Below are 13,122 nucleotides of genomic sequence, written 5' to 3' on the forward strand. Positions count from 1 at the left end.
AAATCTGAAGGTATATTTATCCAAATTAACGACATTAATTGTTACACAAGTTAATCAAGAATAATAGAAAAACATGGTGGAAAAAATAATTCATTTAAATCATAGAAAAAAAAGAAAAACATAATTTGATTGTTTAGATCAATCAAATGTCGAGGGAAATTGAGTCAACAAAACTCAAAAGAAATTGAAACTTACTATTAACTCATTAAAACTCGTTCCAATAATTCATCTTGTCCTTAATCACCATTCAAGAATTAAAAGATTAAACTAATCAGTTGGTATTTAATTACCAATGGAATAAGAAATCAGTTAATTTATTAATAGTTACAATTAATTTAATTTCAAGTCACCTTGACATCTAAAGAGGTAACGCCATCTGTTGATCATTTTTTGTATTTTCTAATTTTTTTTCTCATTAAATTTGATTTTACTTTGAAATTGAAGGATTATAAATGTTTTAATTATCTAACTTGATGTTGTCAATAGATGTTAATTGACATGGGTCAATATACAATAAATTAGTGAAACTTTTTGCAAGAGCAGAAAAGAGAAAAGAGGAAAAAAAACAAGAGACGATTATGTTAATTACAATGGTTAATTAGAATATCAATAATTAAAAAAAGAAAAGAGTAAAAGTGGAAAATTAAATTGAAGAGAAAAGTTGATTGAGTGATTTAAGCTGATTGTTCAATCATATCAATTGCCTTCAGCTTGTTTGCTTTGGAATATTTTGCATATTTAGTGTGAACATTTTCCCTCCATTTTTCAAAGATAATCGGGTCGACTCCAAGGATTTTCGAATATTCAGTCAAACTTGGACATTTGTCCATATCCGAATCGCTTAGCAGTTTAACTTCTCCTCCTAAATAAACTGGTAAATCTTTCAACTCAAAGAGATTGGGAAGATCATCAATATCAATGAAAGTAAGTGAATCCTTGAGGTAACGAGGTAGGAAAGCGCGAACAAGCCGAGCAAAGAATCGGAAATAAGGTCCAAGACCGGCAACGGCGATATACTCAATCCAGGGTGGACATCGTTGTAGTAGCATGGTGATTATGTCCTTCAATAGTCTTAGACTGGTTGTCATTACCTGACAATCAAATACAAGACCTGGTTTCATATGGCAACTGGAAACACGTTCACAGAATCTATCGGTAACCCAAGCGGACATACGCATCACTTGAGGGTAAAACATTTCAGGAGGATCAATTGATCGTACCCAAAGCACAGGTCGACCGTTTTTATCTGTTAGGTTGGGAAGGAGAGCACCAAGATCATGATAATCTCTTGGAAAATCAGTTAATTTAACATCGGTCGTAGGATCATCATGACGTTTACGAGCAATTGAAATTAAACCAGAAAATGCTTTATTTAAATCCCAATCATAAGTTTCCAGAAACGCAATTACGGGAGTCGAATGAGCGAAAAACATTTTCACATCATCAGGATGAATTGCAGTTGGATTCTCTTCAATCCATTTCGCTGCTTTGTCCCAAAGGTCGAAACATTTCTTCGGATTTTCAGAGGCATTGAAAACCCTTCAGGTAAAAAGAGAGAGAGAGAGAGAGAAAAGAAAAACAAATATGAAACATTTTAGAAAAATTCAAGTTTCAACAATAATTTCTCACAGAATTTCAGTGTTAATTTAGGTGAGATACTCACTCGATAATTTCTGGAGCAACTTCTTGATAAACCATAGTGAATAGTAAAGTTAAATTGGGTCAAGTTTGGGTCACTTAAAGTCACTGGATGAGGACGATGATCACGATTGATGATAAAATGAAATGTTGGCTACAAGACACGAGGTAAACGACGGCACAGCGACCTGTTGGTGATGATTTGTTTTAAAGGAAGGAAGTTGCAGTGAATACAGAGAGAGATGTTTAACTAAAATGTCTCAATAAGAGTAAATTGTTATTCTTTATATAAGTTTACCTTTTCTTACTTATGGATGTGTGGCATCATCGATGTAATTACCCCGCCGATAAATTAATAATATGATAATTAACATTAATGCTGATTGTGAATCTGTGAGCTTGATGATCGGGTAATTCCTTAATATTTTCTTCTTATTATTACAACTGATTGGAAGCAGAGAACAAGTTTATCCGGACTTAAATTAATTAATCAGAGTATCTGGAAGAGAAAAAAAATTAAAAAGGGTAAGAGAAAAAGAGAGAGAGAGAAGATAAAAAAAGAAAGAAACAAATTAAGATGATAAATAAATAGTAAAGAAAAAGAAAAGGGTAAAACCTTGTTTACCTTCAGGTAAAAATCACACAGAAAAAAAGTAAATGTGTGAATAATTAATTTACAATTCATGAAGAATTGAGAGAGAGAGAAAAGAAATTCGATCGTAATCAATTAATCGTATTAACCAGAATCGCAGAGTAAGTGATTCGTTTTAATGAGTAAATCACAATTTCCATTGATCCTTTTTCTTTACTCCAATAGTTTTGCTCTTCTCGTGGTCTCGCTGATTCTCAATACGAGTTACCTGTTGATGAAAGAATTGCAACTGGTTTTTCCATGCTTGTTGATCTTTCGACCAATGGTAATTATCATCAGCCCGTTTAAATCGAGATTAATTGCTTCTTTTCTTCGTCTTCTTTTTACTTTTTCTTTCTCTCTCTCTCTCTCTGTTATTTATATCTTCGATTGATGGAAAATGAAACGAGAAGCTCAATAACAACAACAGCCGAAGGCACTTTTCTTTGTGTCTTAGTACCAAACTTATCCCTTTACTTTACTTGCCGACAGCGTTTTGTGGTCAGGTCCTTTTTGCATTTCTTCACTTGTTACAAAATGTATTCATTTAATGAATGTAATCATCTCGAAATCAGGAATTATGAACATGATGGTGACGATGTTGTTGTTGTTGTTGTTGTTGTCAATTGATATCGGGAGTAAATTAGGTTTAATTAGCTATTAAGAGGACTTATTTGTTTCATCTTCTCATTGCAACTTAATGTTTTCCTTTGAAGAAGATGGGAAATTGGGTTTATCATCCTCATTTTTGTTCTAATCAGATTTTCTTCCTCATCTTGTAAGAGGCTTCAACCTGGTTCCATCCAAGTGAATATCAAGTTTTAGAAGGTAAATGAAAAGGGTTATAAGGAAATAGATACTCTCATTAGGCGAACGATTTTTTCTCTTCCAATCAATCATCTTCCTGGTGGTTCATTGATCTGTTAAGGAAAAGAATAATATACAGTGTCTCCCAATTGAAAAAAACCAAACTTTCAAATGAGAGAAATTTTTTCATGTGAAAGAAATGAAAGGGAAAAAATCCCATTTGAGTTTTCATATGAAGAGAAACCCCAATGGTTTTACTCTTAAACCAATTGACAGCAATTGATGGAAACTTCGAACCTTCATGTTTTGATGATAAATTGCAAAACGAAAATCGGTTTAGAAATCAATTTTCCCATTCACAATCATAAATGTGATGGAAATTTAATTTCGACTTCTAGAATGTTCCAAAAAAAGAAAACCCCAAAGACAACTTATAACCGGTCAACAAGAAGATCTCATGAACAATTAGATCCTAAGACTTATTACACCATAGAAAAACAGAGTAGCCTAAACATAATTAGAATTAAAAACAACAATTAAACAAAGAAAATACAATCCATTTGTGAATTAATATTCAACCAATTCAACAGTTAATTTGTTTACTAAAAGAGGTAAAAAAAAACTCACCTGATTAACTTAACTCTTTACATTTAATTTCTTTGATTCATCCTGAGCTTCTCTCTAATCTCTCTCTAGAATCATATTCACATGGTTAAAGAAAAAAAAGTGAAAAGATTTGGTGATTAAATGGATTTAGATAATTAGGTTAATCAATGATTAATTACTCTCTGTTTGAATAATCAAGAGAAAGAAATTCAAATGTAATTTTTTGACGATCCCTTCGAACGCCATCTAGGGGATATTTTTCTTTCTATTCTTTGTTTATCTTTGCAGAATTTTCTCAATCCTGATGAAAAAAAATCTGAATTGTTAATTTTGATTGTTTGTAATAAAAGAAATTAACTTATCATTCATTTAAGAGAATTAGGCAGAGTTTACATTTTTCTATTCTATTTGAACCTTTTTGAATATTATTTAGTCTCTCTTTTGTTTCTATTCTATGAAATATAATGAGTGTTACCAATAAACCTGATGAGTCAGGTGTTGATCTTTTACCCGGTGAAGTAATTGTTGGTCAATTGGAAAAGAAAACGGTTAATTATGTTTGTCCATTTTCTGGTGCTGTTCCTGGTGCTCTCTCATTAACCAATTATCGTCTGGTATTTAGAAATTTTGATTCTGATAAAGTAATTAAAATTGAGGTTCCATTGTGTACAATCAATCGTATTGAAAAAATAGGTGGTGCTACAAGTAAAGGTGAAAATTCATATGGAATTGAATTATTTTGTAAAGATTTTCGTAATGTTCGTTTCGCCCATAAACAGGAGAATCATTCAAGAAGAGAATTGTTCAATAAACTGTGTCAATATGCTTTCCCGGTGTCAAACAAGTTACCTTTGTTTGCTTTTATCTACAAAACTGCTGGAGCCACTTTCCAATTCAATGGTTGGTCAGTTTATGAACCTATAGCCGAATATAAAAGATTAGGATTACCGTCTGAAAGCTGGAAGATTAAACATAATGAAAACTATTCTCTCTGTGACACTTATCCAGGAGTATTAGTTGTTCCTGTTAATGCTGGTGACAGTTGCCTGAAAGCAGTGGCCGCTTTTAGGAAAAAGGGACGTCTACCTGTTTTATGTTGGATCCACCCTTTAACTCAAGCAAGTATCACTCGATGTAGTCAACCTATGGTTGGTGTGGCCGGTAAAAGGAGTCCAGAGGATGAGGCTTATATCCAAATGATCATGGACGCCAATGCCCAATCCCACAAGATTTACATTATGGATGCTCGGCCTCATCCAAATGCGGTTGCCAATAAAGCTCGTGGAGGAGGTTATGAGAGTGAAGAAAACTATGTTAACGCTGAGATTTCCTTCTTGGATATTCACAATATTCATGTTATGAGAGAAAGTCTTAAAAAGATGAAAGAATTTTGTTTCCCCATAATTGATGATCAACGTTGGTATTCAAGTATCGAATCGACTCATTGGTTGGAACATGTTCGAGCCACTTTAGCTGGTGCTCTTAAGATCGCCGATAAAATTGAAAATGCTAAAACCTCAGTTGTTGTTCATTGTAGCGATGGATGGGATAGAACATCTCAATTATCTTCTCTTGCCATGATAATGTTGGATTCTTATTATCGGACTATTGTTGGTTTTGAGGTTCTCATTGAAAAAGAATGGATCAGTTTTGGTCATGAGTTTGCCCTTCGAATTGGACATGGAGAGGAAAAGCAAGACAGTGATCGATCACCCATTTTTCTACAATTTATCGATTGTGTTTGGCAAATGACCAATCAATTCCCGAATGCTTTCCAATTTAATGAGAGATTCCTGATAACTATTCTGGATAACCTGTATAGCTGCCTTTTTGGTACCTTCCTTTGTAATTCCGAGTTAGAACGTAACACCGCCAATATAAAAAATGAAACAATCTCAATATGGTCTTACATTAATAGTAATATGCACCAATTCATCAATCCACTTTATTCAACCAAAACTCAGGACCAAGTTTTATTTCCAACTGCTTGTTATCGTCGAATTGAACCTTGGAAAAGTTATTATTGTCGTTGGAATCTCTCTCATCGTACCGATCTCGAATCAATCTATGAGAGAACCGAGGAATTGGTTGCTATCAATCAAGATTTGGAAAAACGAGTAGAAGATCTTCAAAATCAACTTCAATTGAAATTCTCACGATCGGGTAACAGTTCAACTGTTCTAGCATCGGGCAATAGTGGTTCCAACACAACGACCGGCAATACATCATCAAATATACCAAACTCAACGAGTCACTCATCATCGACCTCAGGCCTTGCAAGATTAACATCGGTCATTTCTTTATAAAAATCACGAAGAAAAGGAATTCTCTATATTATCTATATATATTTATTTCTTTATTATCCAAAGGTTAGTAAACAATTAACCTCTAATACCGACAATTTAATCTATTAATTGATTCTATGATGAAATCTTTCTAAGCAGATATTTGTCAGCCCCGACAGGCCGCTTATAAGATGAATGATATTGACTAATCTTCTCTCTGAGAATCTAATTATTTAATTGTCTTTCTCATCAATGGTTAATTTATCGTAAAATTTTCTCTAATTGTTTCCTTTTTTTCTTCTCTTTTCTATCAACAGGATTGATCGTTCTATCTCTTAATCTTATCACCAAGCTTTGCCTTAGCGCTTAAGTTGATTAATCCATGGATAAATTATACATACGATGAAATCATCCCGTCACTTTTTAATTTGTATTATTTGAGATTTAATCATTCAAATAATAGTTGATCTAATTTTGTTGACAATCTCATCTATGAGTTTTTTTTGTGAATAAATATAATCATTTATTCAATCTAATGAAGATAATCATGTGAACAATTAAGCAAATATTTCCACGTGAATAAATCATTGATTAACTTTGGTAAAATCTTTGAAATTCATCATATTACAGAAATGAAACTCATTAACAGTTATCTCAAAGTATCAATTCTGCTTAATTATCACAATTAAATCAATAGTCTTCATTAAACAACACCCACAACAATCAATGATTAACTAAATATAATTGTATATTAGCCCAAGATGAGTTTTAAATCAAAATTTAAATCTCTTTTCCCCCTTACTCTCAACTAAAACAAATTATTCATTAATCATGATTACTGAAGTGATTAATTGTTCATTGGTTGTGTTTTAACGTTGAAAAGTTAATTAGCTGTAATTACAGAGAAATGATAAAAAAAAAGAATCAAAAAAAGTAACATCAATGTCCACGGACTGTAACAAATAAATTCTGTCCCCTGAACAATTAACGGGCACAATTTAATGTCAATGATGCGTTAATTGTTTGGGTAGTGATTGGATTAATTATCTGATATATTACACGATTTTGGTGTAATTAAACAATAGAAATGATTAATTTTTTTGTTCACTTGAAACTAAAATCGAGTTGATTGATTGGAGGCACAAGAAAATGAGAAATTAAGAAGATCCATCTTCTCAATCATGATTAATAAAGATGATGATTTAATAGAAATCGTGTCTCAGTGATTTACGGTGACAATTAAGAGTAGAAGATTAAATTATTGATTGAAATCATGATAGAAATCAACAAATTATCAGGATTATCGGTTTAGAAATGATTAACTTCATGACTACTTGTTAAATCAATTTGATTGATCAAATTAACACCTAAACTTAATCAAACATTATCTTGTTAACGGTAATTAGAACAATTAATTTCTGTCAACTAAATCAACAGTCACTATATAAGTTTATTTGATTATTTGTGAGTTTTTACAATAGAATTAATTAATTTTAATTGCCTTTAATTGTAGGATTATTAATAAAACTAATCGTGGAGATCAATGAACGTTAATTTAATAAGAAACGTGTAATTGTGATTGTTGAGCAAAAAAAAGCAAATTAACTCGTTTTTTCATTAAATCTGATTAACAATATTGATTATGATTGTTGATTGCTACAATTAGATGTTGATCTTTTTGTGATTAAACAATAACAACAGTAACAATTTAATCATTGATGTTGAATGAAAGGAAAACATTTAACTGTTTAATTTCATTACAAAGTTATGATTAAAGGTAACAATTTAAAAAGTTATTCATATTGTAAGGATATTTAATTTGATCTTGATTGTTAAATCAGTTAATCAAATGGTTCACTTGATAACTAGTAACTAACCAGGATGGATGATTAAATTTTTACAATCAAAAATCAATGGAAAGTGATTTTGTTGAGCTAATTGTTGATTAAATTGATCGTAAGTACAAATCTTCAATCTGATCTAATTGTAAGTTAATTACGAATCAAACTAATCTTCACAGAAACTATTGTAATTAACTTTTAACCATTTATTAACTATGATTAGGATTTACTTTAATCCTCAACTGGGTAATCATTTATTGTTGATTAGTTAATTTTATCTACAATTTAAAGGAACTAAGAAAAACTAATCAACCAATATAATTAGATATTCATTTTCTTTCCCAATCCTGATGATTATCAAAGTTAATTGTTCACAATTAAGGATAGCCATCCTATTCAAATTATAACAATCAAGCAAAAAAATCACTCCCACATACACATAGCTTGATTATAACCACAATTAAAGTTAAAATTGTTGATATTCATGGCTCTTAATTTACTGTTAAAAGTTAAATCAAACTAATCAAAATTAACTTAATTAATTTGCCCAGCAAATTGGAAACTAATCTATACAATTAACGATCCAAACGACTTTCAATGGTTTGATATGTTACAAGATTGAAATTGAAATTGAAAGTAAATTAGTGATTAAAATTAACTGAAAAACTAATTGTCGATTAAATTAATTACTAAATTGTGCCAGAAAAAGAAACAATTTAATCATTAGGATGTTGATTATTTTAGGAAATCTAATATTCAATTGTCCCTCTGATTGTTCATGAATCACGATTGAATCTTATGAATGAATTATCAATTTTAACTTTAAATGATCATGATTAAACATTAGTGATTAACATGATTAGAAACCAATTGTGTAAAAGTTTGTAACAATTTGTTATTAATAATCAAATTAAATTAATCATTTAGAAAACCAAGTTACAAAAAAACTTTCGCTTCTTAATCAATCTCACGCCGAAAATACAGTTAAAAGGCAAATGATTAAACCAGGAAAGAAAAAGAAATAAACAATATAAACTGAATTAACTAACTAACGGAAATTAAATTATGATTTAAATGAGAAGGGCAAACGGATGAAAAAATATAATAAAAATAACAATTAAATGATTAACTTGATGATTTAGTTGAAAGTCAAGAAAATAACAATAGCCGATATTTGGGTAAACAATTAATTTAACTTTGAATGTGATTAAGTTTAATAATTAACATGATCATTTTAATTAGAGTTTAAAATCAAAGGTTTATTAACGTGGTAAAAGTTAGTACGTGCAAAACGATTGTCCCAATCTAATTAGGAAAGTTAATTGTTCATCTTGATTAACAGCAATCAAACATTTTGTTTGCATTTTAATTTTTTCCATCATTATCAACAATTAAAATTAGCAATTAGAATTAACTAAACTTTTTCTTTATATTCAATTTAATCCTTGATTATGATTGATCATCAAATAGTTAACTTATTATTTCCCTTAATCATAATCTAAATTGCTATTCTTAATCATTACAAATCATAAGCATCGCGTTTAATTGTTTCAACATGATTACAATTGTTTGTTGTTATTTTGTAATATTCACTTAACTTTGATCATAATTAGTATCATCGTTGATTTAATTAGTTTGATCACAATCTTGGTAAACGTTTAAATTGAATTTGATATTTCAATTAACGAGTTAATTGTTAGCAAAATTAGTCTTGATCTCTGGTCAATGATTTAATGTTGATACTTGTTAATTTTGTAGCAATTTAATTGTTTAATGATAATCACAATTCTAATCTGAATTGTGATAGTTAATTGTGAAACGATTTTCCAAATCAACTTTTATAAAAATTAATTGTTTAATAGTTTATAATTAGATTGTGATTGTTTTGATCAAGTGTATTAATCAATCAAATTAATCAAATACAATGATTGAAACTAATCATCATAATCAACACATCATCCTGATGATGAAACGATTAAGTTAATCATGACTGTCAGATCTTTTAATCAATCATAAATTGCTAACAATTTAACAATTAAACCAATCGTATTGTGTATAAAAAAAATTAATTTTCATATAAAAAATTGTTTGCACTTTTAAATGACAATTAAAATTAACCATAATTTAAGTTGCTAATTGTTTATTGATTAAATATCATAGTGAAATTTAAAGACTTTAATTGTAATTTAACTAATCATTTTGTATATAAATTGATTGTCAATATTACAATTGAATTTTGTTTATCCAATTTTGATTTAATTTGATTGTTTCCTGAAAATATACACAATTGAAACTTAGATAAATCTAATTGTGATTAAAAAAAGTACATTAAGATTTAGGCCAATCAAATCAGTCTATTAGTTAATAATCCCGTTAATTATGTTGATATTTATAATAATTGTAATCATAACAATCAACGATAATAGTTTAACACAAAAAGTTTCATTCATTAATCACCTTTAAATTGTTGTGGATTATTATTGATAAAATTAATTTGATTGTACTTTTTTCATCATCATCATCATTTGAATTGATTTAATTGCCACCAGATTAAAAAAAAGTGTATCTATTGATCAGATTTGATTAGTTGATTGTATTGATCTTAAAAAGTATCATCAAATTTGAATTGTTAATTGATTGTTGTAAAAACAATTTATTTTCACTTAATTGTTAAAACAATCAGTCATCAATTGTTTAGCCCAATGATAAACAATTTCAATAGTGAATTTATAAAATTACAGTTAATTGCAAATCCACAATTAGTATTTGCAATTTTATATCTCATCAAGTTTCAACAATTAAGTTAATTGTGGTGAGATATTAGCAAGTTGACCAATCGTTGATTCCGGATTAAGATCTGGATGAAAAAAAGAAAGACGAGTTAATTGTTGACAATTAACTGACAATCTGATGAATCCAAGGTAAGTGTCATGTTATTTGTTGCCAAAGTTTCACAATCTTAATCATTTGCACCATATAAATATTAATCTTAAATCGTTACAATTGATTAATCATAGATTTAATTGTTGGATAAAAAAGTTTGCTGAAATTTTTTCCATTCTTGTAAAAATTAATTTGTATTGAGATCAGATTAAAAAAAAGGATAAGGATATTGATTGGAAATGATTGACTTTCATGTTGACATCCTTTTGTGATTAATAATATCCCAGAAAAAGGATATAATCACAATTAGGAATCAAATTGATTGTTGGTGGGAAAAAGAGACGATATAAAAAAAAGATATCAGATAATTAAAACTGAGTAAATGAGAATGGGAATGTTAATGTTAATTTTGATCAACTCTTGATGAGAAAAAGTAATTAGTTGATTAAGTGGAAAAGCCTTAATCTTGTAGGCCTTTCAAATCCACAGAATAATCGGAAAAAATAAATGTTATTGCGAAAAGTTAATCAAGTTTAATAAACAACATTTACAATACAACACAAACACACACACAAATACAATCATATAATCAGGTTAAATTGTTTGATTGTTTACTTGATCAGTTAAGAAGTTGGCAACAATTTGATTTCATTGGAAGAAAAAAATTAAACCAAAATCAAGATGAAACTATCATCCGATTAAGGTCACAGGTTATGGTGACGATGATGATAATGATGGTGATGAAAGATAATCAACTAATAACATCGTTGTGTTGTTTATTATCAGTGAATATGATGAAGAAGATGATGAAGAAGATGCTGATGATGATGGATTAAATTCAACGAGGAAAAAGAAAAGCAAAAAGTTATAAAAATAATCGAGAAAGGATAAAGATTAGGGATCAAGATTAGTGATAAAAAACTTTGGTTCCAGTGATGAAGATGATGGTGATTAAGATGATAAAGAACAATGAAGAATAGAAAAAGAAGAGGAAAAAAATATCATTTAAAATTGGGAATCAATTGATTACCGGTTGAGGTCAGCGTGTTGTTTATTTTTATGGTTCTTGACCACTACTCAAGAGAGAGAGAGAGAGGAGACTTGCTGGTCAATCGGATATAATAATAATCAATAATTCAATGGACGATTCAAGATTTACATCAAGTCCACAGTTTGAATTTTACTATTTATTGGATTGATCATCATTCTTGTTGATTCTAATCATGGTTACACATATAAGGTAATCATTTTAATAGCAGTAAGTGCATAAATTTAAATTGTTATTATTTTGTAAACAATTTAAAAAAAGATTCAAGAGTGAGAGTTAATTGTGATTAAAATCAACAGAATCATTATAATGAAAAAAAAAGATTGACTAACAATTTGTTTTCAAATAAAAGTAAATATATTTTTCTGACTAGATTGAGCTTTTTTTTTGCTGCTTAATTGTTATTATTTAATGAGAATTCAATTTACTAATTATAATTGTTGCCATAACCAGTGTATGTGTATGTGTGTGTTATGTAATCATATTAAATCACGAACCATTATGATGATGATTAGTTAATCATATATACTGATGTTTAATCAGTTTCTCATCATAATCTTGTCTCTCTCTCTCAATGAATATACAATAACCATGAATGAAGGATAAATAGTCAATTGAATTAACGAGCCAATGATCAAGTTCAATGCACTTTACTTATTGTGTCTTAAAACTGACCAATCCTTGTCTCTTTAATCATTAATCCGCCATCATCCTCATCCTCTCATCTTAATCATCCTCATCATTATCATGTTCACATAATTTTTCTTGTTTCTCATCATCATCAATCTTCACAACAAACAATTTTACATCTACAATTTAATTGGGTAACTTATTATGCTTATCATAAAACTTTACCAGTTTTATTTAACAATTTAACCTTAATCACAATCAGGATCAATATTTACATCTACCAGTTGATTATTGAAACAATTTAATTCAATTGCATAGCAATTAACTAATCATCATGTCTATTATAAAGTTGTAAAAACTATTTTCATCATTTTTTTTTTAAGATCAACCTCTGACTTTGAATTTAAATCACTTTGATTAACGTATTCTTGTTATAACAATTAACCAATTTTATTTGTTAATTGTTTACCTTTTCTACCATTTAATTGTGAATATTATTGTATCAAATTAGATTGATACTTATTATATATATATTAATAAATCGGATGATATTCAATTTGCTCAATCTAAATTGGAGTGAAAGTTTAACCATGTAACAATTAAGTGTAATCATATCAATACAGAAGCTAAATTGTTTATCTCATTAATTTCTGTTTAGTTTTGAACAATCTGTGATTAGTATCACAATTAACTGTTATTATTTTTAGCTTAATCATGTATTGACATACCAGGATTAAGATTTGATTGGATTAT

General features: G+C 29.1%; 2 protein-coding genes across 5 annotated transcripts; one reads left to right on the forward strand and one right to left on the reverse strand.

The window, feature by feature from the left end:
* Positions 1-438: 438 nt before the first annotated feature.
* On the reverse strand, positions 439-3,844 carry LOC128387782 (uncharacterized). Of its 4 annotated transcripts, XM_053347065.1 has the most exons (6): positions 3,704-3,844; positions 3,374-3,583; positions 2,264-3,189; positions 1,937-2,137; positions 1,664-1,826; positions 439-1,539 (listed from the first exon to the last, which is right to left on the reverse strand). In XM_053347065.1, the coding sequence occupies exons 5-6, from the start codon at positions 1,696-1,698 to the stop codon at positions 675-677; spliced, it is 900 nt and encodes a 299-aa protein (XP_053203040.1). In that variant the 5' UTR covers positions 1,699-1,826; positions 1,937-2,137; positions 2,264-3,189; positions 3,374-3,583; positions 3,704-3,844; the 3' UTR covers positions 439-674. The 4 variants fall into 4 exon arrangements, with proteins under 4 accessions (XP_053203040.1, XP_053203048.1, XP_053203022.1 ...); XM_053347073.1 differs by having other exon boundaries at positions 1,947-2,137; positions 2,264-3,583; XM_053347047.1 differs by having other exon boundaries at positions 2,264-3,583.
* Positions 3,845-3,994: 150 nt separating this feature from the next.
* Positions 3,995-6,911, forward strand: LOC128387760 (myotubularin-related protein 2-like). The gene is made up of 2 exons (XM_053347029.1): positions 3,995-6,051; positions 6,285-6,911. Exon 1 carries the CDS (start codon positions 4,147-4,149, stop codon positions 5,986-5,988), a length of 1,842 nt encoding a protein of 613 aa, XP_053203004.1. The 5' UTR covers positions 3,995-4,146; the 3' UTR covers positions 5,989-6,051; positions 6,285-6,911.
* Positions 6,912-13,122: the final 6,211 nt, after the last annotated feature.

This window comes from Panonychus citri, unplaced genomic scaffold, assembly GCF_014898815.1.
Source record: "Panonychus citri isolate SS breed McGregor unplaced genomic scaffold, ASM1489881v1 Contig00002, whole genome shotgun sequence".
Taxonomy (NCBI): Eukaryota; Metazoa; Arthropoda; class Arachnida; order Trombidiformes; family Tetranychidae; genus Panonychus; species Panonychus citri.

Coding starts and splice junctions, on each gene's coding strand:
- LOC128387782 (XM_053347065.1), bottom strand. CDS start 1,698: ATGGTTTATCAAGAAGTTGCTCCAGAAATTATCGA. Junction 1,540..1,663: donor GTTGCTCCAGAAATTATCGA/GTGAGTATCTCA, acceptor TTTTACCTGAAG/GGTTTTCAATGCCTCTGAAA.
- LOC128387760 (XM_053347029.1), top strand. CDS start 4,147: ATGAGTGTTACCAATAAACCTGATGAGTCAGGTGTTGATCTTTTACCC.